Source organism: Eptesicus fuscus, chromosome 13, assembly GCF_027574615.1.
Source record: "Eptesicus fuscus isolate TK198812 chromosome 13, DD_ASM_mEF_20220401, whole genome shotgun sequence".
Taxonomy (NCBI): Eukaryota; Metazoa; Chordata; class Mammalia; order Chiroptera; family Vespertilionidae; genus Eptesicus; species Eptesicus fuscus.
Window position 1 is genome coordinate 63,119,281 of NC_072485.1, and position 26,019 is coordinate 63,145,299.

Genomic DNA, 26,019 nt, shown 5'->3' on the forward strand with positions numbered 1-26,019 from the left:
TTTTTTTTAAATGTGCTCTTCATACAGTGTTCTTTACCAGAGACTTATTCTCCCATTTTCTTCCAGTCTCCCCAAATATCATTTGATCAGGAATGCCTTCCTTTGTCGTTACATGTAAAATAAAAGTGCTCTCTTTCTCTCTCTCTCTCTCTCTCTCTTTCTCTCTCTCTCTCTCTCATCTCCTTTCACTGCCAAATTTTTCTTCAGGGCGTCTATAATAATAAAAGCGTAATATGCTAATTAGACCAAACAGCCAAACAACCTTCAGGTCGTCATTCCAGACATCCTTGCGAATGAAGCCACAATGGTGGAGGCTGAGGCAAAAGCGGTTAGGGGCAATCAGGCAGGCAGAGTGGTTAGGAGCGATCTGGCAGGCAGGCAGAGTGGCTAGGAGTGATGAGGGAGGCAGGTGAGTGGTTAGGGGCAATCAGGCAGGCAGGTGAGTGGTTAGGGGTGATCAGACAGGTAGGCAGGCGAGTGGTTAGGGGCAATCAGGCAGGCAGGTGAGTGGGTAGGGGCAATGAGGTAGGCAGGCAGATTGCAAGAGGGTGCAGGCCGGGCTGAGGGCCACATACTCCCCTCCCCCCCACCCCCGCATGAATTTCATGCACTGGGCCTCTATAATAAATACAGCCTCTGTCTCCTCTACCAGAATGTGAGCTCATTGAGAAAAAGGGACTTTTGATTATTTTGTTTTACTGGCATACAGTGGGTGCTCAATAGTTACTGGTTGAATACATGAGTGAATGAGTTATATAGTATGTAAATTAAATGGGAAATTCTGTTAAGTTGCATTAATTAATACAAATAAAACAACAGCTTATTTTGAATTTACAGTCAATGGTGAAACTGAAGTTTATATTTACAACTTAAGTTCTGTCAAGTTTAGAATATAGAAATCATCTTCTGGCTTCTTTGCATTTCTCTGAAATGTTACCAGCATGTATATTTGCTTGTCACAGAAATTTTGTATGTGGTGATTTGCCACGACTGGTATTAGTGATCCCTCATCATCATCTATATATATGTGATCCCTCATCATCATCTGTATATCCCTTGGGAGTTCGACCAACCAGGAGTTCGATTGCTCACTATGACGTGCGCTGACCACCAGGGGGTGGCGCTGAATGAAGGTGGCAGCTGGAGAAGGGAGGCCCCAGCCCGCATCTGGCAGCTGCTAGAGATCCTACCCATGCACGAATTTTGTGCACTGGGCCTCTAGTCTACCATATAAGTCCAGGCCTTACCGTGCCATTTTCAGTTTAAACACAAGAACAACAAAACCCAGGGTTTTCTGGATTTTGGTTGGGCAAAATATAGTTTAACACTATTATGAGTAAAAGATTAAACAAGTAGTCCAAAACTAGCTGTGTCAATTATCAGATATGCTTTTTAATATAAGTTGTCGTGAAGTCTTAAGAGTGTAGTCATATTCCCATTTAGGGAATGCTAAAAAGGACAAGAATATGCACAACTAAATAACAATGGTTCAGTAAAGCATTAAGCAAGCACTTTCATGTAGCGTCTGTGTAGTTTTAAAAAGTCCCGCTTCTACCCTAACTGGTTTGGCTCAGTGAATAGAGCATCGGCCTGTGGGCTGAAGGGTCCCAGATTCTGGTCATGGGTATGTCATAGCGAGCAGGCTAGATCCTTGGCTGGCAGGGTTCCCGTGTGGGAGGCAACCAGTCTCTCGCCCACCTCTTCTCCCTCCCTTCCACTTTCTCCCTAAAATCAATGGAAAAAATATCCCTGGGTGAGGATTAACACAAAAATAAATAAAAATAAAAAAACCTCTTCCCTTGTCCTTTGATTTTAATTGTCTCCTAAATGCATATGTCATCAAGCCCTATTCTCTCCTCACCCCAAGAATTGCTTGCCTACAGAATATTCTGAAACTTAATTTCTTCAATATTGTAGAACTCTACTGCAAAGGCCTACAAATGGCTCCAGCAATTTATGACCGTGTATTAGAGGTTTATTATGTTCAATCTTCATTACACTTTGGTTTTCTATCTTAGTGATTCAGCCACAACCGTCCTGTGATAGATGCATGTTGTGGATGACAACACATACACTTTTTTCAATAATGTAATGTAATTTACAAAAGATAGTGATGGTCTTCTGATCACTAATGGATCATGACACAATAATAATAATATTGACATAATGCTTTACAACTTACAGAATATTCATTCCCAGTATTGCATTAGATTCTCATAACAGCCCAGTGAAATAGTTATTAGCTCTAATTCTGGTGCTTGAACGGAGCCTCAAAATGGTTTAGTAATCATTTGGATTCTTGCTTTCTGTTATACCATACTGAGAAAGAAGAAATGGTAACATTCTTAAGAAAATGCCTTATTTAGATTGCTTATTTGTGATGCAGCTTTCTCTGAAAGTTTTGTTTCTGACATACTGGAGGTGGGGAATTGCTCTTCCTTCCTGCCCTCCCCACCCCCTTCAGAGTTTCTTTTCCTTTAGCACAGTAAATTTTTACTGAATCATTACAATTTACTCTCTTCCACAGTTAACAAGTTAATGGGTAGTTTATAAATGTGCAATAGTTTTCATAATGTACACTAAAGCAAGATGTTCTTATTAAATTGAGTAAACTGACTAGTTACTGATGATAGTTTGATTTTTTTAAATGTATCTTTTTGTGTGTAGAGTTGAGAGTTTTTTCATGGGATATTACTATTAATATTACTATTAGATTTAAAGCATTTAGTTATCTTTTTTAGAGGAAATATTCCAAGTCTTTGTTTTATCATTCTAGGCCTCAAAAGAGTTCACAGCATTTCAAAAATTTGATTATATGTTAATGCTAGGTCTCTTGGGTAGAAAAAACTTTACAAAATTGTTTTTTTTCTTGAAGAGTATATTTATTTTTCAGTTTCATTTTTTTACTGAAGGATTAAAGTTTTTCATCAGTAATAAAAATTTTAGTCTCTTCCTTGTGAATATTTTTGTTTTATGTCTAATCTTAATGTCTAAAAAAATAGTAACAATTGTAATAAAAGCTTCTAAATTTTACATTTTAATGAATTATAAATGTTCTATATGTAAACTGTCACAGCATGAAATCAATTTTCTGCCTTGATTCAATCCAAATCTGAGATCTCTATCACATTAATATTATAATTAGAAACATTAATAGAGACCGGCAACTTAAAAAGCATATTTTGCTTCTTGACAATTTAGCATATTTCTCTGAGTTCACAGGACTTCAAGAACCTTCAGTCCACTAATAAATTTATTAACTCAAACTTAAAAGAAGAGAAAAGTCTCTCTTTCTTTCTCTCTCCCCATGGCCAGCCTGCTAAAATAGATTATTCATGCTTATTTGATTCAGGTAGGCTTTTGCAAGCTTCCCTACTAGGCCTGGGAATGTGGTACATTGAGGCCTTTTCAGAGGCTTCTGACATAGACCAAGCTTTTATTGCATGGTGTTTTATTATTACCAAATCCTAGTCTCCACCCAGTTTGTAGGCACTCTGCTTATTCTTTTGAATCTGGAAAGGTTATCACCTACCTTAATCCATGCAGCAGTGTGGATTAAGGACACCAGTGTGCCCCAGGATTCTCAAAGAGGATCCTGGAAACTTCTTGTTTCTTCTTTTTTGCTGTCTTTACTAAATTCTATTGGGCCTTAGAGGGATTTGCATCTGAAATGGGCAACCTGGTGTTTTTATCAATGAAGACATCAGATCAAAGTTCAGTTAGTCAAGGCCTTTCTAAAACATTAAGGGGGCTTGGAATTACACAATAAAAAGATGAGCTCTAGCAGAGATTGCAGTAAAAACATTCTGAACTATAATCCGGATAAAGAATAGATTATAGGCCAAAGAACAGACCTTGTTTAAATTGCTTTAGACTAATAACTTTACATTTTAAAACTTTAAACCCTGTTTTTAAGAAACAAATTTTAACGTCATAATTTATTAGTCAGTACTTTCATGGTAGATACTTGCATGGTAAATCTTTTGGGGATCATACTTCAGTATATTATATTGAAAAATTGGATAAGGACAATTAATAGGTCTCCTTCATTAACGAAAATAAATAGTACCTTATGGAGGGAAGAACAGTCATTTTATTTAGAAAGTAAACACTAAACCCACAGGCTCTGAATCGAGAATAATGTTTCTATTAGGCTTAAAAACATTCTGTTCTGTTACTGTATAATTTAATGTTTGTAAGTATTTAGTTAAGGGTATAAATTCTTAAAGTCTTAAAAATGCAAATACCGAGTGTCAAGCAAATATCTATTTCTAATCTAAATTACAAAGTTATTAATTCCTTAGTTAAATAATTTAAGAATGTATTGTGTGTTAGCTCTTCAACTACCTAGTTTATTAAATGTTTTGAAACTTGTCTGTTTTGTAGCATTCAGGACAGTTGAAACTATGTAAATTTAGATCAGAGATTTCATTAGAAACTATTGCCATATGAAACTGTTAGTAGTTCAACTTTGGATAGAGGTGTATATATTTCTAATGTGCTGAGTGAAAGAAATCAGCCCAAAGTTCATTCAAAGCAATATAAGAATAATGTCATAATACTAGGATTTTATTCTCCTATGTAAATAAATTCAGCATCAGTAGAGTTTCTTAAGAAAAAAAATAATTTGTTGGAGAAATTGTTAGTATAGGGCACAAAAGAGGAATTGTCCATTAACTAATGATTATGGCAGATTTCTGATTTACTTTAGCTTATATATACTTTCTGAGCTTTTTTCCCATCTGGAGCACCCTAGTACATTTTATACTATATGTTTAACATTAAACTTGTAAGAAAAGTTGAATATGTATACACATTGTCTTGTGAGAATTTAGTTTTAAAATGATGCTCAATTTAATGTACATCAATAGCTTTTGGACCCCTCACCATGAATTAATTTGGCTTAAGTTTTCATCAATTCTTAGCTACTACATATTTGTCATTAAAACCTAGAATTTAAACAAAAATGATTGAGACTTACGTATATTAGATTTTTGAATTTAGGAAGGTATAATGAAGAGTAAAAAAGCTAAGGAGGTTTTAAATTTGTATCAATCTTAGGGAACCTCCAGGAGTAAAGAAACGTGGGCAATGAAAAGGTTGCTTTCTAACTATATAGTTTAAAATAATAAAGATTGTTGTATTTGTTTCTTTGAAATTTAATGCCTATGTATATCAGCTTTTTCTTGTTAACATTACAATGCATAACTATATCAGCATTTTGCTGAGAGTAGGACAAAATAAATAGTAATTTTAAAACTTTTTTTTATCAATAAATACAAATTTTCTTAATAGGCTGGACCAGTATCATCTTCAAAATTTGGTCACTATTATGATGTATCAAAAAAAATACCACAAGAACTAATAGAGGCTTCAAAATGGCATGGATTTTTTCTTCCAGAAAAAATATCTTCAACTCTTAATGAAGAACCCTGGTAAGTTAATGACCCAATTTTTATTTCAAAGGTTAATAGAATGCATATTTGCCATATTCTTTGAAAGAATGCATGTCAAAAATACATATCCTAATAATAAACATTAGTTTCTATATAATATGTAACCTTAATTGTGCATATGTTTCATATTATTTGATATAGTTTTCTTCTTTTTCCAGTCTTGTAACTATTGGACATGCTGTTACTCTTAATTGCAACTTAAAAAGTCTGGGCACCAAATTTATAATACCTGCTGTTTTTATTTTCAAGAAAATGTGAAATAGTTCTAAATCAGGCTATTTCAGTGTTAAATGCAAACAGTGCTCTTTCAGAAAGTAAATAAGTACCTGTTTTCTAATATTTTATTTAGTACGGTTTTCTATTTCTAGTAATGCTGTAAATAAAACAGTCTGTATTTTAGATGACTTAAAGAACTTAGGATTTGAGTTTTACAGTGAAGAGTTGTAGATATTAAACCAATACCTGTTTATGTTATAATGCTACTAACTTTAAGGCAAAACCCTGAGAATTACAATACTTGACATTGAATGATTTATAAAGGATAAGAATATTTAATTTTATCCCTATTGCAATTGGATCAAGGAAGAGTAATCCATGGAATCTGTTGCTGTACTGTTAAACCATTATTTTCAAAGTGAGATGAGTTATTAAATGGAGATTTAATAGACAGGAAGTTGTGAACTGAAATGACTTAAAAATTATAGTCTCCTTTCCAGAAATATTATATAAGAATTTAGTGAAGATTATCATATTTATTTTTATTAAATCTGTTTCAAAAAGAAATTCTTCACTTCATTACGGTGTTCCCTATCTAATCTATGATCACAGACTTACCCAAAGTGGTGCTTCGATGTCACCTTAAGGTTAATAGCTACTGTTAATGAATGACTGCTCTGTGTCAATCACTGTAGTGTGTGCTGTACCTTTGTTATCTAACCTGTGAAAGTAAATATGCCCATTTCCAAAACAAGATACCAAATTCACAGAAAAGACTTATCTGAGGCTCAACTGTGAAGTGCTAGAGCCAGGATTAACCTAAGTCAAAAGATCTCTTTTCCTTTTTGCTTTACTGCTTCAAAAGACTTCCGTGTCTCCTTCACCTTTACCTCTGTGTTACGAAGGAAAGAGTGCTAACAGAGAACTTTTTAAAAATCTGGGTCTTGTTCTACTGTTAACCTTGGGCAAATTCATTAGACTCAATGAAAATAAATATCTTTCTATGAAAAATTGAGGTGGGGGGAATACCACTTGTCCTACCTGCATCACTAATTTTTTTATTAAGTTTGAATGATTATATTGATTTTTACTAGTGCCTAATTTTTGCCATTCACTGAACCATGTAAAAATATATACATGCTTAGGAAATAGGTCAAAATAACTTTTCCATGATTTCATAAATAGAAAATGGTTGAATCCGGACTCAAAATCAGTTCTTTCTGACTCAGAATTCTTTGTTAGCAATAATGCTATACTTCCTCCATTTACAGAGTGCTTAGGGAAATAAAAAGTATAAAATGTACACTAAGTATGATGTAAGTACATAAAAAATAATATGGTGATACTTTGTAATTTAAAAATATATGTATGATATTGCTTATTTTAAGCTAGAAAAGACGGGTTTTATTCATTCAACAACTAAAGAGGAGGAATTTACATTTGTCAAAAACCTGCTTCGTGGCCGAAACCGGTTTGGCTCAGTGGATAGAGCGTCGGTCTGCAGACTCAAGGGTCCCAGGTTCGATTCCGGTCAAGGGCATGTACCTTGGTTGCGGGCACATCCCCAGTAGGGAGTGTGCAAGAGGCAGCTGATTGATGTTTCTCTCTCATCGATGTTTCTGACTCTCTATCCCTCTCTCTTCCTCTCTGTAAAAAATCAATAAAATATATACTTAAAAAAAAAAAAAAACCTGCTTCGTGTCAGGCACTGTACCAGGCATTTGATCATAGGCTATCTAATTCTCTCAACAACCCTCAGATAAATCCCAATTTCATAGGAAACTTGAGGTTAGAGACACTAAGTAGCTTTCCCACAACTCTGTAAATGACCGAGCTGGCACCCAAATCCAGGTCTCCCAAACCTCTGCTCTTTTCTGCACAGATTGCATCTGTTTACTGGGTGCCTGAAAAACAACACCTAGGTTGGCTGTGAGAGTACAGTTGGCTATGAGAGTACAGTAGTCTTTAAAATATAATTTTCAGACTGTTTTTGAGAACTAGCAGTTTTGCGTACAGAATTGGAAAATTTATAGATTTTAATTATCAAGGCAGTATTTCATTTCATAGTAGTTAACTGATAATTCATTTATTTCATATTAAACCTAAATGCTTAATTAAATATAATTAAACTTGAAACATGTAATTAAATTAATTTTGAAAATGGGTACTTTACCATGTGAGATTCATTTTAATTTATGAAAAGCATGTGCTCATTTCACTAAAATGAACTTTACTGGTTCATTTATAAAACAATAAAGCTTAGCATTACAGTTGTCTATACTTTTCCTATAATTATAACTAGAGGATATAGTTGTATCCTACTGTCATGAATGAAGATATGACATATAATTTCATAATATCTAAAAGGACTGTTGAAACATGTAGAGTCATTTTTTTACAGTAAGAAAAGCTAAAGGTCATTTAAAATTTCCATTAACTAATTTAAAGTTATTGGTAGATTTTTTCTGTAGAAAATGTTCATACATACAATTTAAACTTTCACATTAAAGCCTGAGTATAAAAGCCAGAGATGTATCACAATATTATCCAGGTGATTTTTGTTTTTCTATTTTATTGTCATAAGTCAGATATTCTGAATCACAAAACAATGATAGGAAAATGAATTTTGAGAATAATTTTATAGTCTAAGTTTTTTTTAAATCTGCTATTGTTTTGAATTAAGCTTTACTAACAGGTATACCCAAACACACTCTGTTCCTTATAAGAAAGATTGCCCGTTGTTCAGCACATGGATGCTCTCTCAACTTTCTTATTTATTAACTAGAGGCCTGGTGCATGAAATTCGTGCACGCGGGGCAAGGTGCGTGTCCGTCAGCCCAGCCTGCACCCTCTCCAATCTGGGACCCCTTGAGGGATGTCCAACTGCCCGTTTAGGCCCACTGGGATCGGGCCTAAATGGGCAGTTGGACATCCCTCTCACAATCCAGGACTGCTGGCTCCCAACCGCTCGCCTGCCTGCCTTCCTGATTGCCCCTAACCGCTTCTGCCTGCCAGCCTGATCACCCCATAACCACTCCCCTGCCAGCCTTATCGACGCCTAACTGCTCCCTTGCTGGCCCGATTGCCCCTAACTGCCCTACCCTGCTGGCCTGGTCACCCCTAACTGCCCTCCCCTGCAGTCCATCTTGTGGTGGCCATCTTTTGTACACATGGGGGCAACCATCTTTGACCACATGGGGGTGGCCATCTTGTGTGTTGGAGTGATGGTCAATTTGCATATCACTCTTTTATTAGATAGGATAAAACTAGCAACATACTCTTAACCTACTGTTTCGGACTGAATGTTTGTGAGCCCCAAATTCATATGTGGAAGGCCTAATCCTCAGTGTAGATAATTATGACTATACGGGGTCATGAGGGTGGACCCCAGGTCTGATAGGATTGGTGTCCTTAAGAAAGAGCCAAAGACACTGAGCTCCCACGCTCTTCTTGGGTGCACATCCAGAAAAAGCCATGTGACCACACAGTGAGAAGGTGGCCATCGGCAACCGAAGGGGAAAGCTCTCATCAGACACCAATCCTGCTGGCACCTTGATCTTGGACTTCTAGTCTCCAGAACTGCATCAGAATGAATTCCTATTATGTTAGTCACCCACTCTGTAGTATTTTGTTATGGAAGCCCAAGCTGACTAATACACCTTCTATATTGTAAACTGTCACTTTTTTTATTATAGATATGTCAGGTCTTGAATATTGAATTCATATACTATTGGTAGTAAATAAAATAAATTTGTTCTGATATGTTTCTTTGAAATTCAAAATTTTATTTTGATATATATGTCTTAATAATAACTAATACTTTTTTGTATTAGCTAAAAGTTTTGTATTTGATTAAGTTGGATTAACTGAATTTTGAGACTACCAGTTATCTTTATAGGAGAATATCAGTGGAAAGAGGCTAGGTATAATACTTAAGATTTTAGAAGTCATTCCACTTTTCCTCTCCTGCCAAGTCTCCTTACCAGCTTAAATAGAACCTTGATGTAAGCCTTTTGTAATATTTTCCTAGGGAAATTGTAATTATGCTCCCCCTACTATCCTGCTTAACTTCTGTTCTTACTTCTGTCCGAACACATCACATTGCACTGTAATTATTTGTCTTGTCTACATCTTCATCTTCCCCCTCAAGCCCTGGAAATCCTTGAGGAAACAGTATGCTTTCTTTATCTATTTATTCCCTAAATCTGGGACACAGGTGTTGAGTTGATAGTTGGTAAATTAGTGGACCAATGCACAAAGTATGGTAATAACTCAGATTAACTATAGCTTTGCTTTTAATATAAAGATTTAGTGGAATAAAACCAATAACTAAAATATAGCCATGTAAGAGTATATTTTATTTCAACAATACAGATATCTTAGCTCAAGAATCAGAACCCACTGTGTTTACAAGTTACAAGTAGAAAGTCATGAGAAAGGAATTTTGAAAGGGAGTTTCTAGCTAAGACTAGAAGTTCAGAATAAAAGTTATGAAGTTATAGTAGTTTAATAAACTGCTTTATTAAAAAGATATGGTGGATGACATATTAATACTAACATCTGAACTGTGGGAAAGGCAAGATATAAGTGTGAAGAGGGATTTTACCTACCTGCTTATCTGCTGATGGTATAATTAAAGTAAGAAGATAATATCTGAAAATTTATAGAGAGAACTAATATCCTGAGCATCATGCTTTTTTATTTTTTAAAAATAAAGTTTGCCCTGGCCTGTGTGGCTTTGTTGGTTGGGCGTCATCCCATATACCAAAAGGTCGCTGGTTCAATTCTCTGCCATGGTACATGCCCGGATTGCAGGCTCAGTCCCAAGTAGGGGGCATGGAGGAGGCACAAATGATGTTTCTCTCTTCCTCTCCCTTCTGACAAAACTTCCTCATCTTATAAAATATGACAGGATCAAAGTTCTGAGATTTAATCTGCCTCCACCTCATCCCAGGAGTACAGGAATGAAGGAAATCCTCAGGCACATAGAGTGTAGATGCATCAAAATCAGAATAATGGGGCGCCTCCTGTGCACTTCTCTTTTCCTCCTCAAACCATTCTTAACGTTTGGTGATACCAGACAGTGGGGCGACTGCTGTCATCACTAATGTGGGCTTGGGATCCAGAATTTTGAGGGGTAGAGAAAGCCTTCAAAGTACTCCTGGTTTCAGAAGCGAATGCTTCTTTGGTGATTGGGGCATTTTCTCCCTTGAACTTTCCCTTTTGAGAGAGCCATTTCCTATTACCATTCTCTTCCATTTTGCAGCAGCTTTGACAGAGCTGAGCAGGCCTTCACTCTCACTATCCCCTACTCCACTGTTTATTTCATCACTGATAACTTCCTCCTTGGCATCTGAGGAAGGCTTGAATTCCACATCAGAGCCACCAGTGTCACTCTCAGAGTCTTACATACTCCACCTAGGTCAGTGGTCGGCAAACCGCTGCTCGCGAGCCACATGCGGCTCTTTGGCCCCTTGAGTGTGGCTCTTCTACAAAATACCACGTGCGGGTGCGCATGTACAGTGTGATTGAAACTTCGTGGCCCATGCGTAGAAGTCGGTTTTTGGCCTGGGTGAGTCTATTTTGAAAAAGTGGTTCTAACGCATGTGGCTCGCGAGCCGTGGTTTGCCAACCACTGACCTAGGTCCTTGCACCTTAGGCCACACTTCCTCTCAATTTCATGATCTTCTTCATTCTTATCTGATGGGCAAATTGCACCTTCCTGTATATGGCTTTAATAGCCTTCTGCTAGCCCAGCCCTTTGTAGGGCTGTCATGAAAAATCTGTACATGGCCCAGCTGGCATGGCTCAGTGGTTGAGTGTCGACCTATGAACCAGGAGGTCACAGTTCAATTCCCAGTCAGGGCACATGCCCAGGGTTGCAGGCTCGATCCCCAATGTAGGGTGTGCAAGAGGCAGCCAATCAATGATTCTCTCTCATCATTGATATTTCTCACTCCCTCTCCCTTCTTCTCTGAAATCAATAAAAATATATTTAAAAATAAGTAAATAAAATATAAAAACACTTTTAAAAAATCTGTACATGAACTTGGGTGGACTTCCCTTTCTCATGGCTGAATGTTTCATCAAAAGGGTGGTTGTAAACCAAGCAAGACCACCAGGGTAACCCTCCATCTTGGTCCAAATCAAATCACATAGTGATAAGTCATGGGGCTGGAGTGGACCATGGTGCTGCCTATCTCCAACAGCCTTCCATTGAGGTTCCTTGCCTAAGACAGCCATGGCAGAGCTGACCAAGGGCCCAGCCTCACTGCAGGCCGCATTCCTCAAAGGGAAGTGGAGGCCCCATGTTAGCAGTGCCACCTTCCCCCAGGACTTGAACAGGCCTTGTTATCCTGAACCTCATTTTGACCAATAAAGAGAAATTACCTGCTTCCGTGTTTGCCTTTCTGTCTTTTAAGGGTCTTCAGGTACACAGAATTTAGTTGATCATTCTAGCATACTGGCATGCTATCTTCATTGGTATGCTTGGTTTTTATTTTATTTCCCATCTCATTCTCACATTCCTAATCCCAGTCATCTTCACCATAGGCATACTCTACGTATATCCTTTCAAATTTCTGTTCTTCAATAAAGTAATCTCTAACCCTTAGCTTCTCTCTTTCTTTCTCCCTCCCTCTACCTCTCTTTCTCCCTCTCCCCATCTAATCTATCAGCAAACCTATCAGCTATATCTTCAATATATCCAGAGCCTGATCACTTCTGATCACTTCTTACAAATGTCACCTCCTACCATGCTAACCTGTCACCCACATTTCTTGTCAGAACTCTTGGAGCCCAGCCTGTGTAGGTCAGTGGTTGAGCATCAATCTATGAACCTGGAGGTCACGATTTGATTCTGGTCAGGGCACGTGCTGGAGTTGTGGGTTCGATCCCAAGTGGGGGGTGTGCAGGAGGCAGCCGATCAATGATTATCTCTCATCATTGATGTTTCTCTCTCTTCCACTCTCCCTTCCTCTCTGAAATCAATAAAAAAATATTTTTTAAAAAAAGAACTCTTGGAATAGCTTCCTCTAATTAGTTGTGTTTCTTGCTCCTTGGTGGCTCCTGTCACACAGGTTATTGAGCATAACCATTCTCAGTGGTTCCCTGTCACACATCAGATTGTTTAGCCTACACATGCAGTTAAGCATAAGAAAGAAAAATAATAAATGATAACCTTCAGGGTAATAGTAATGGAATTTTTACCTTGAAAATTACTTGTGAATAGACTTCACAGTCTTTATAGTCACATGCAAAGTATATGCTAATGTAACTATAGTTATTTTACACAGTTAAGACATTTGATATTGTGCCTATTGCCTTATAAGTATATCTCACTATTTGTCATAGGTGAATACCTGAGATATATGTGTAAATAGATTTTTGTTAATACAAATCGTTTTTTTCTCAGTGATTTGGACAATAATTTCAAAAATGCTTCATCTTCACTTTAAGTTAATCTTAATTGGTAGGGATAATGGTTTTTTTTTTTTAAGTGTTTCTATCAAGCAGTTAAATCATTATTTAGATGCACCAGAAGTTCTAATTTTTTAAAGCACAGCAATAAGTCATTTTAATGAGAAAAATTATTCCTAAAAAAGAAAAATGTCATTCTTGAACCATATAATTTTAAGTCAAAATGGACAACAGAGATTATCTAATGCAACTCCTTAAGTTAACAGATGAGAAAAATTTTGAAGCCCAGACTGAAAAACTAAAAACTTTGCCACATATAACAGATTTAGCTAGAGTTGTTGCTAGAGATCGTACTAGAACCCATTGGGCTATTCTGGTATTTAGTTTTGAATACATTTGTAAATCTACACTTTTTAATATTACCAAGTTAATATGAGTGAATGTCTATACAACTAAGAGGAATATCTTCCTAAATCTATACACCTTATTATTTTATTTGATTACGTTTAATGGAGCCATGTTCAAACCTCATCTCAGCCACATGTTTATTTGAGCCCACAGACTTTTCATTGAATCTGGATCTCACTCTGAGGCTTTATCTTAGTTTAGCCAAAGTGCAAATAGCTTCAAGTTTTAGAAAACTTGAGTCTTAAGTGTCACGTAATTGTTGTACAGCCTTGGGCAAATCACTTAGCTTCTAATGGGTCTTATTTTCTCAACCATAAAATGGAGCTAATGACTGTACTAACTTCTCAAGGTTATTGTAGTGATCAGGTGTTGTGACAGTGATGCAAAACATTTTGGGTATTTATTATGTACCAGACATTTTGTCAGCTGATAACATTAAAATTAAATCCAAGTGGTCTTGTTAGAAACAAACTGAGCTTGTTAAGCTGAATAAACATTTCACTCAGTTAATTTTATATACACATAATTTTATCTTTGTATATATTTCTCATACTTGCAGTAGATTCACCCTGCTAGCCAATAATATTTGTTCCCCTGGCTAGACTGACAAGCAAGTACCTTCCCTACATCATTCCAACTTCACTGCACATGTGCCCATTTTCCCCTTCATTGGGCCACTTCCCCCCAGTGATTTGCAAGGAATGGACCCGTGGTTTCCTGGGAACTGTAAAGGTGCAGCTTCCTGGTGAAGCTGCCCAGATGACCATGCTTTTAATGTCTGGCCTTCCCTTTGCTTTCTTCCTATTATTAATATTAATAACTAACTAGTTACGAGGATAACAGTGGTACATTTATTCTTTGATCACATTAAGACTTGTAAGCATTCCTTTCTTCATTGTTTGAGAAACAAATGTAATCCACCCCCACTTGGGATCAAACCCACAACTCCAGCACGTGCCCTGACCAGAATCGAATCGTGACCTCCAGGTTCATAGGTTGATGCTCAACCACTGAGCTGCACAGGCTGGGCTCCAAGAGTTCTGACAAGAAATGTGGGTGACAGGTTAGCATGGTAGGAGGTGACATTTGTAAGAAGTGATCAGAAGTGATCAGGCTCTGGATATATTGAAGATATAGCTGATAGGTTTGCTGATAGATTAGATGGGGAGAGGGAGAAAGAGAGGTAGAGGGAGGGAGAAAGAAAGAGAGATATCTACTTGATTTCTTTTCTAGATATACTACAGCTGATTCATTTTCTTATAGCAGATATTATCTTAACTAGAGGCCCTGTGCATGAAAATTCATGCACTGGAGGGGGGTCCCTCAGTCCGGCCTGCCCCCTCTCATAGTCCGGGAGCCCTCAGGGGCGGGAGGCGACACCCCATCACACCTCTGCTGCTGCCACTGCTGGCAGCGCAAGCCTCAGCCGGCCCTGGTTACCTGAGCCTCAGGCGGCCCTGGGCGGCTGGGCAGCCGCCATTCGAGGCTTGCCTGTGCCTCGGGCCGGCCCTGGGTGGCTGGGAGGCTGAGGGGACTGGGGGACTCCGGAGGCAGGCACATGGAGCCTTGCCACACACCTGCTGCCCCAGCGGGGCTGAGGGGACTGGGTGCCGCCATCTTGTGGCTGTGGGCACTGCCATCTTTGAGGGCATGTCAGTGAATTAGCATATTCCCTCCTTATTGGCTGTGGGCACTGCCATCTTTGAGGGCGTGTCAGTCAATTAGCATATTCCCTCCTTATTGGCTGTAGGCACCGCCATCTTTGTGGGCATGGCAATTAGCATATTCCCTCCTTATTGGTTGTGGGTGCCACCATCTTTGAGTGCAGGGCAGTCAATTAGCATATTCCCTCCTGATTGGCTGTGAGTGCCACCATCTTTGCAACAGTGTGAGGGTCAATTAGCATATTCCCTCTTTATTAGATAGGATGACAAAATTACTTTTTACAAGAAAACCAATGCTATTTGTTGATATAAATTAAAGATCTCTGATACAGAATGTCCCTTAAGACTTCTTGTTGATATTGATAGGCACACAATTTTTTTCTATCTACTTTTTAACCTTTTGCACTCGGATGTCGAGTGTGACTCGACACGGTTAGCATTAGAATAAAGGAATCGAGAAAAAAGCAAGCGAGTGCAAAGGGTTAAAACTGTTAAACTTGGTCAGCAATATGTAAATTTACATTTGTATCATTGTGTTCCTTTTTCCATGTTTGTATATTAATATAAAGAAATAAATTCCTGTCAGACAACATGGCATGGTAATATCAGCAGACACATGAATAATGTACATGTAATTTTTTAACTAAAAACAATTTAAATGCTTGATATGTAAAAGTAAAAATTAAATTTCTAATAATTTTCATATTCTTTGTACTATTATAGTTGTAAAGATATTGTGATATCTTAAGATAGACCATTCACCATAAAACTTGTTGAAAATTATGAACCATATAAAGTAGCATACATAATTTGAAATGTAGTGCCTTTGGAGCGTATCATAGATACTTTGATAGCCTAATCTTTGTTAAGGGTTTGGAAACATAAGGAAGCCAGATTTATATTTATATCTGGGGTTCTTTCTTGCTAGTTCCTTCTTTATAAGTTACTAGACTGTTGAACAACCACAACAAAAAGGCAACATTCTCAAAATTAACGGGGTTTAATAAAAAATAAATTTAGATGACAATAGAAGATAATTATTTTCAGCCAAAAAATATATTATCACAAATATTTCTGACAAAGAAATGTATCTCATAGAGATTAACAATACTTAGTGTTTTAATGTCAATCCCATATAAACTGGTTCGGTTTTAAATGCTATAATTTTATGTTTGCAAGAATGAATATCCTCAATTAGTATACCTAAATGTATTGATTATCCCAATTTTATTTTGTTACCAGTATTTATTTTCCTAGAAGTTTAATAAGCTTGGAGAAATTTGTTTTACTTATCAAGTTCTAAGCATTGTTGATGAGATTATTTATATATCTGTGTTAAATGAAGGAAGAGGTTGTGATGTATTGACTTTATGTCCATTTTTGTTCTTATATCAAAAGAAACCCCTTTACTTTTGAAGAGATTCTTAGATCTACTAATAGCTATCTTAACAGACTGTAAGAATGTAAAATAAATAACATATCATGTTGTCTGGATAAATGATGGCAACTAAAAAAAACTAAGAAGTAATTTATGTATGTGGTATTGATAATGTACCTTCAGGTAGCAAATTTACTACCAAGTACTTAAGCAGATTTTATTAATGAACAATTTTGGGCCGAGTGTAAATGCTTTAAAAAGTTTGCACATATATTAAATAATAATTTTCTTCGGTAGATTCATAATTGGTAGATTAGGATGCACTGGGTATATTCTTGATCCATACTCCTTTAACCCATAGTGACATTCATCAAATGGTTGGCTGGAATTCATTTCATAATCTGGGACCTTGGAGCAGATTTTACCCCCTGTGCAAAGCTAATTGACCCAGATAAGAATTAAATCTGCTGTGTTCAGAAAGTAGAGCTAGCCAGGACAAATATATGTTAAGATATGAAATAATCACATCATTGCCCTATGGAATACCATTTTTATAGACACATTTTCTCACTCATGGAAGTAGAAAAATGTGTTCATGTAATTTGTATTTTCACTGCAAATGGAGAAATAACTGTATGAGAAATAATTATACCACTACATCCTTCAGTTGGAGACATAGTTGTTTTGCAAAGAATAGGGTTATTTTCTCTTGGTTTTCTTTTTTGTTTTTGTTAGGTAGGTACTTTGGGGTAGATGTGAATGTTCAATACAATGTTTACAGAGATGTGCATATATTTTTGCTGAACCACTGGCCATTGATTTGGCACACTATGCATTCAGCTATATTTACTAACTTATATTCTTTAATGTTGCATGTTGCTTCAAATTATATTTCATCCGTTTTTTAGGGCATTTCCTCTGCCTTTGTGATCGCTTCATTTAGGATCACAGTAAAGCAGATACTTTTGTATTTTTAAGGTCACCCCCAGCTTCTACAACATTAGGCACTTTTATGTTTAGGAACTAGCTGTGCTCCAGGACTCATTATCATGACATTTAATGTTCACCCATAGCACACAGGTTGTCCATTATGAAGAATCTTAAATTCAGTTAATGTTAAATCAGATTTTCTTCGTTCTTATTAAATTTTCTTTGAAATGTTTTATAGCATTTGTAAAGTATTTTAAAAATAGTGACATTAGGGCTAATATTCATGTGGGAAATAATTTTGTTTAGGTCATCTTATATTTATACATTTATTTTATTGTCTTTTTTACAAATGAAATGGAGTTTATATTTACTTGTCTTAATTTAGGTTTTGAATTAATATTATTTTAGCAGTTTGTTCTAAGAAAATTAAAACTTTGATGGAAGATAAGCTTAGGTGATCAGCATATTGATTCAGGAATACTTGCATAGCAGTTCATTAACTATGTGTTAATTATCTATGATTACTCCTGAAAAGCTATAGTGGCTTCATCTTTTAGGTTGCTTCATTAAATCATTAATTTTCTTCGAGGTAACTAAGCCTGACATAATTAAGTCATCTCAGTCTCCACAGATTTTTATCTTCCCAGGATGTCAAGAACACTGAGCTAGTTAATATAAGGCATTGCATCTTGTTCCTTGGATGTATTGACTTTATTTCTTATAATATTTATTACTGTTTTGGCTCATTTTAAAATTATATTTAAAAAATCTCATGAATGTATATATTTTCATTATGTACTTACTGTTTTAGCTTACATTTGTATTTCCTGTGTAATAAAACCCATTTGTGTATTTAAACCACTTCTTACCAACAGTTCTTTGACCCCTGGCTACATGAAGCTGCTTCAGTTTATTCAGAAAATCATTTATGAGGAAGGATTTGATGGATCCAATCCCCAGGTATGAGTACCTTCAAACCCTTTTATAATCATGGATATAATGTTGTTTTCAAGCTCTCTAGCGCTACACCCAGAATAATCGACAATGAACAAGCTGTTTCCAAGCACAGAAGATGTAAATAAGCAGAGCACAGCAGCCTTAGTTTGACTAGTGATGTGTATTCAGAGTCTTAGTTGTGTTCTCAGTGAATGCACATAAGATGTACACATTCAGTGTCAACATGAATTATTGTAAAATATGTCTTTATAACACCTGGAATTAATAGGTAGCCACATTTTTGAAAATTATTCTTAAATCTACAAGTCTTGTACTTTCCCATCTAAATTTTTATATTTCTGTCCATCAGGTCTTAATTTCGAATGACCTTATCAGTAAGAGTTCATTATTTTACAATTTTATGTTTATTACAGAATGCTTCGGGTTGTCTCAGTGAATAAAAAGGCATTTTTACTTGCTGTATTAAAATATTTTATAACTATTTTTCTGTAGCTCTCTTTTTTTAAAAATTTCTCTGAATTACCACTATTAAAGATGTTCCAGTTAGTTTAACTTAAACAAAATAAGGGAAATTTTATTTCTACATATCGTGCTGCTCTGAATTCTTCCTCAGTGATTTTAATTGCTATAGCTGCTAAAAGATTTGCATTTCATTTATATTATTTTAGCAGAATTATTTCCCAAGAGCCATTATTTTTATTAAAGAAGACAAAGAAGCCAAGAGTCTTACTTGTGGCATTATCAACTACACTTGCTCTTAATTCATGGATTTAAAAAATATTATTATTGACCTAACTACTATATTTAACACTGTCCAAGGCAAAAGAAATAATTTTTTAAATTTGTCTTAATAATCAATTTAATAGCAGGTTGAAAATAGTATGTGTGTGTGTGTGGTGAAGCACATTTATTTATAGATAGCTTTCCATGTATGTTACAATTTTTGTGGTGGTCCTTGGTATTTACTACAATTTTGTTATGCTCATTATTGCTCCATTTTTGGTCCTAGTTAAGATTTATGGGCACCATGTCTTCTCTTTGGTGGCAGTGCCTGTCTGAAGAGGTAAATTGGTCCCTGACAGACACCTCTCCCCACTCGCTGTGGTAACTATGGAAACAGGCATGTCATAACAGTTCCTATGGTACAGTGTGCAGAGCTACTGCTGTTTTAGGATGATGACACATCTTCTAAGAGCAAGACATTTTTTAAAAATCAAATGCAATAGCAAAAAGATACATACTTACATGTAAATGTACATGTGTATATATATACACACACACATATATTCAGATAACCATTAATAAGAAAGCTGTTATTGGAATGGAATGAAAGGTTTGTTTTCTTGGTTGTTTATTTCAATGTGAAAACAACACCGTTTTCAATAAACAATATTTTATTTCATAAATGTTGATAGACAACAAACAGTCGCTGTTTTCGCTCTCTGAACCAGAGATTCTGTAACTATAGACTTTCATAAAGATGAATGGGGTTGAGGTAGACATTTCTATGTGAATATTAAGAATGCTAAAAAAAATTTAATTAAATAAAAATATACCAATAAGTCATTTAAAAAATATATTTCTAACTTTATTGGAATGAAAATATAGTTAAAGAATTTCCATATTGTTACGTTATGGATTGTATCATTTGCTAAATTCACAAGTCTATACATCTGCCTCAGAAACTTTAGATGAGTTCAGGAAGTCACAATAGTGCATATATCAGTCACTACTTAAAAAATATTATTCCTGAATCAAAATAATATTTTGATACTGAAATAAATCCTGCTTTTTAAAGAAGTTTTCATCTTATGTTTTTTATCACTCCATTTTCAACTAAACTAGTTGGAGGCAGCATATAGAAATAGACTCTAAGAAGCATAATATTATATACTATTAAATAGCTTACCTGTAAAGTAAAAGAGGTATCCTATTAGTTAACAAAAAATAATGTGTTTACCTCTCCTCCACTTTTCTTTAGAAAAAACAGAAAAACATTTTACGAATAGGAATCCAGAGTCTTGGTTCACCTTTGTGGGGAGATGACGTCTGCTGTACAGAAAATTGTGACAACAGTCACAGCCTTACAAAATTCCTCTACATTCTCCGTGGTCTTCTGCGCACCTCTCTTTCAGCCTGCATTATCACTGTGCCAACACATTTCATCCAGGTCAGAACTTTTCAAAACCACTTTCCCCTAATTAGTGGTGCATAGTAAAGAGCAAAATGTAATTGCTTTAGGAGTCTGATAAATTATTTCCACGTGTCCTTTACTAATTTTTTTCTTTGCTTTCTTGTGAACTTGCTGGATCATTGTGATGTGAGGTTGATTTTGATCTTTTAATTAATCATAAACTGATCTGAACATAGGTCTTGAAGAAATATTTGTAGACCTATGTGAATAGCAGCATTAACTAAAATGTGGAAGCAAATTAAGCATTCATCAACACATGAGCAGATAAGCAAAATGTAGCTTATATTTCAATGGAATATTATTCACCCTTAAAAGGGAAGGAAATTCTGACATATGCTACAACATGGATGAATCTTGAGGACATTTATGTTAAGTAAAACTAGTCTGTCACAAGAAGATACTGTGGTTCCATTAATATGAGGTAGTTAGAATAGTCAAAATCATAGACAGAAAGTAATATGGTGGTTGACAGGGACTGCGGGGAGGTGGGAGTGGGGTCTTATTACTTAAAGGATACAGAGTTTTTGCCTGGCCATTGTGGTTCAGTGGTTGAGCGTCGACCTATGAACCGAGGTTCCAGTTTGATTGCTGGTCAGGGTACATGCCCAGGTTGCATCCCCAGTGGCGGGGGGCGGGGGGGGGGGGGTGCGTGCAGGAGGGAACCTATCAATGATTCTCTCTCATCTTTGATGTTTCCATCTCTGTCTCCCTCTCTTCCTCTCTGAAATCAATAAAAATATATTTTAATAAATAAAGGATACAGAGTTTCAGTTTTACAAGATGAAAAGAGTTCTAAAGATGGTGGTGATGGCAGAACATTATGAACATAATACCAATGAACAGCATACTTAAAAATGGATAAGATGCTAAATTTTATGTTATTTTTTTTCTAATGCACATACTAAAACACTTTAATTCAAAATGACTTAGTTTTATAACAGAAGTTTTAAGTTTTGTTTTGCTTTATTTCTCTAGGAAATAGCAAAAATAACAATAATGATAGCAGCTCAAGATACTGAAATATCATTCCTTGGTCATTTGAAAAGTATTTCACCGAGTTATGCAGATCTTCCAAATAGTTACACATTTCATTATACAATATCAAACAGTCACATTGGTTATTATCATCACCATCCACAATGTTGTATGTGTTGTGAGGTTATTTTTATCATTATTTTTCTATGGTAAGAATATGCCACAAATTCTTTATCTTTTCACTTATTGAAGGACATTTGAGTTGTTTCGAGATTGATGCTGTTATGAAGCAGCTGTGACCATTCATGTAGAGATCTTTATGCAGATTTATATATTTTTTCATCCCTCTAGTAATCACATCTCTCCAGAACTTTTTATTTTAGCCATTGCAGTTCATGTGAAATGTTATGATTGTGGTAATTTGCATTTCCTGGGTAACTAATAATATTGACCATCTTGTCACGTGCTTGTTGGCTATTAGCCTATCTTCTTTTGTCGAAGTCTTTTGGCCATTTTTTTTGTTGTTGTTATCTCCTCATTATCAAGTTTTAAAAATGGTTATTTATTTTAGGTACACCTCTGCAATAGTTTTTTCCTGTCTGTGATTTGTCTTTTCTGCTTTCTTAACAGTATCTCTGAAGAGCTGAAGTTTTTAATCTTGATAAAGTTTAATTTATCTATTTTTTAATGGCTAGTGGTTTCTCTTCCCCATTTCTTCCATCTGACCAGTCTTTGTCCTCATACAGTCTTTTTTATGTATGTTTTCTTCTAAAACTTTCATAGTCTTATCTTTTCAAATAGATCAATGTATTCCAATTTGAATCTTTTACACTTTAGTTTATATTCTCAAACAGCTTTTGGCTTATTAGTTAACATCCTAATTATATGTTAACTCACTTTATATTCACTAGTTTTCTTTATTAGTAGTACTTTTTACCAAAGTACTCATTGTCTACCTCAAACATGTGATTTCATATAATCTTATATGTATATCTAATATATTGTAGTCTCTGTAAAGGCAGGGCCACATATTTGTAATTTTCCTTTTACCTAGCTTAGGGCTATGATAATAATATATTATTAAGTGTAATAAAGTATAAAAATTCCTAGCACAATACCTAGATTTTTTTATATTTTCAATAAATGTTAAAGGAATATTTATTCTTACTTAGAAATTTATTTCTAATACTTGATTATTAAAACTTGAATATTTATTTAAATTTATGTGATTTTAGTATCTTTGGTCAAACCCTATCTACAAATGGCAAGTTTATTAAAATGTCATTAATTATACACAGTATATATAGTACATTTCAAGTCCTATGACCAAAGAGTTCAGCATAAAAAATAAATGAATTTTGACTCTTTGCCTAGTAGAATCCTATATAATAAAGATGTAATATGCAAATTGACCATCACACCCTCACAAGATGGCTGCCTACGACCAGGCCAGCAGGGGGGTTAGTGAGGGAAGACCAAACGACTGAACAGCAGGCTGCGTGCGGCAACCAGGCCAGTAGGGGGGTGGGGGGGAGAGTTGGGGGCGACCAGGCTGGCAGAGGGGAGCATTTGAGGGGGCGACCAGGATGGCAGGGGGTGCTGTAAGAGGCAACCAGGCTGGCAGGGGGGGCATGTGGGGCAATTAGGCTGGCAGGGGGGCAGTGAGGGGCAACTAGGCTGGCAGGGGGGCAGTTGGGGGCGACCAGGCTGGCATGAGGGGGCAGTTAGGGGTGACCAGGCCGGCAGGGGGTGGGCAGTTAGGGGCAACCAGGCAGGCAGGCAGGTGAGTGATTAGGAGCCAGCAGTCCAGGATTGTGAGAGGGATATTTGACTGCCAGTTTAGGCCCGATCCCCAAGATCGGGCCAAAACGGCAGTCGGACATCCCCTGAGGGCTCCCGGATTGGAGAGGGTTCAGGCTGGGCTGAGGGCCCCCCTCCCCCCGGGAACAAATTTTGTGCACTGGGCCTCTAGTTTATAACAGTCATAAGCGGGTAACTCTGTTTTTCTTTAAGGGCTTTTCATAGACTGTGCTTGAACCTAACTTACTATTATGAGTTTAAAATCACACAAATATTATAGGGAAACTCCTTTCTCTAATCATCTTAGACATTGTACACATACTTACATTGTTTGAATTGTTAGTGATGTTAAGTCATGATAAAGTTAATGCTTTAATAATAGTTTGGTCAGATTTAATGAGCTTCTTGATTATGATGATGAATGACCCTGGAACAGACCTGTCAGATACTGGTGAAAATAGTGGAACTCATGGCACTACTACAACTAATGCTATTGCTACAAATATTTATCAGGCACATATTACATGCCAAGTACTATACAAGTATTATGTCCTTGAATCTTCACCACTGCCCTTACCTCTTTTTTTACAAAGTAACACAGTTAATAAGTGGCAAGCCAGTCATGTCCTAACTTGTGTCTTTCTCTGACTCCAAACTCCACCCTCTTCACTGTTAAGTTATATGGCTTCCCTAAGCATCACAAAATCTCTGCAAGATAGGTGCAATGCCAATTGCAAAGAAGATTAAACTGAAGTGATTCTCTAAAGCCACACTTCTATTACACCTTTAAAGCTAGTATCCAATTCAGATCTGCTAAACACTTTCCTCTCTGTCACACTACATCCTATGTGTCTTGAATTATTAACTACCTGTGATAGCAGTAACTTTCCATTAGAAAAAATATGTTCTAGGGTAACATTGCTATTATTCAGTTTTGTTTTGTTTTAATACTCACCTGAGGATATTTTTCAATTGATTTTTAGAAAGAGTAGAAGAGAGAGGGAAAGACAGAGAGAAATATCGATGTGAGAGAAACACATCGATTGGTTACCTCCTGCTCGAGCCCTGACCAGGGCCTGGGCAGAGGAGGAGCCTGCAACTGATGTACATGCCCTTGAATGGAATCAAACCTGGACCCTTCAGTCTGCAGACAGATACTCTGTCCACGGAGCCAAACAGGCTAGGGCTTATTCAGTATTTTTAAAGAAAAAAAACCATCATTGAAAAATCTTTAACAAATTAGTACAATATGAAAGATTAAATGAAGAGTTACATTCTAGACAAAGGAGGAAAAAAAAGATGGAAGCCTATTTCCTTACATATAATTGCAAGAAAAGAAAAACAGTTATGGCCGAAACCGGTTTGGCTCAGTGGATAGAGCGTCGGCCTGCGGATTCAAGGGTCCCAGGTTCGATTCCGGTCAAGGGCATGTACCTTGGTTGTGGGCACATCCCCAGCAGGGGGTGTGCAAGAGGCAGCTGATCGATGTTTCTCTCTCATCGATGTTTCTAACTCTCTATCCCTCTCTCTTCCTCTCTGTAAAAAATCAATAAAATATATTTAAAAAAAAGAAAAAAGAAAAGAAAAACAGATATGAAATAAATATGTGTAGTTTTTTATGTATTCCAAAGGGAACTATGCAAAGCAAGGGAAAAGAAAGAAACGTTTTTCAAAAGCCATTGTATGGGTGATCATCTTTATTACTTAGAGAAGAGACCCCAAACCCATTGTGAATGTTTGTGACAGTGCTTCCTTTAGACCCAATGTAAGGGATCAGCAGTAATATGATCAAACTACAGGCCTGGTGCACGAAATTCATGCAAGGGGCTCGGCCCTCGCAGCCATGGCAGCTTGCCTCGGCCCTCACAGCCGTGGCGGTTTGCCTTGGCCCTCACAGCCCGGCTTCATCCGGAAGGTCATCTGGAAGGACATCCAGAAGGTCGTTCAGCTGTCTGGTCTAATTAGTATATTACACTTTTATTATTATAGATGGCCTCAAGTCATCCTATCTCATCACTGATTAAAAGATTGAGATGATAAGGTGGACTGCATGTCTGCATATCAGTATTTAAATTTTGGAAATTTATAGATGTTTAAATCCTTATATAACTAGAAGAGGTATAGTTTAAATTTTTGCTTTTGAAAATACCAGTGAAGAGACTACTTTGAAATGGAAATAGAAAAACATAGGGTCAGACTTTGATGACTTCCACTTCCCTAGACAATTTTGCCTATTATAATATCGTAGTATTCTGACCCTAACATCAATTGAGCTGTAAAAAAACAAATAAATTCTTTGCTCTTTGAATATGACACCCAACCGTATATTTGTTTTTATATCAAAACTAGTATCCCTGTTCATGAATTCGTGCGCCAGTAGCTCTCTGCGGGGCCTGGCCACTCTGTGCCTGCTTCCCAGAGGCTCTCCGCAGCCCAGAGGCCCATCCATGGCCAGGCACAGAACGCTTGCCTCGACACCATGGCGATGAAGCAAGCATTCCGCCAGGAGGCCGCTCACGCTGCTGGCTCTCAGTGGCTGCCCCCCCCCCAGGACTGGGGGACTCCGGCAGGGTTGAGAGGACTGGGCGCCGCCATCTTGTGGCTGTGGGTGCCGCCATCTTT

The 26,019-nt window shown here is 36.7% G+C and overlaps 1 protein-coding gene across 6 annotated transcripts in view; it reads left to right on the forward strand.

Moving 5' to 3' along the window:
* ELP4 (elongator acetyltransferase complex subunit 4) overlaps nucleotides 1-26,019 on the forward strand; it is a 175,984-nt gene that overhangs the window by 31,741 nt on the left and 118,224 nt on the right. For all 6 annotated transcript variants that reach the window (XR_008558030.1, XM_008148937.3, XM_054725791.1 and 3 more), the window contains 3 exons: nucleotides 5,296-5,435; nucleotides 18,347-18,431; nucleotides 20,410-20,598. Coding sequence is in view for 5 of the 6 variants with exons in the window: in XM_008148937.3 (XP_008147159.2) it covers nucleotides 5,296-5,435; nucleotides 18,347-18,431; nucleotides 20,410-20,598 (414 nt within the window). In the remaining variant the exon portion in view is untranslated. The remainder of the gene's footprint in view (nucleotides 1-5,295; nucleotides 5,436-18,346; nucleotides 18,432-20,409; nucleotides 20,599-26,019) is intronic.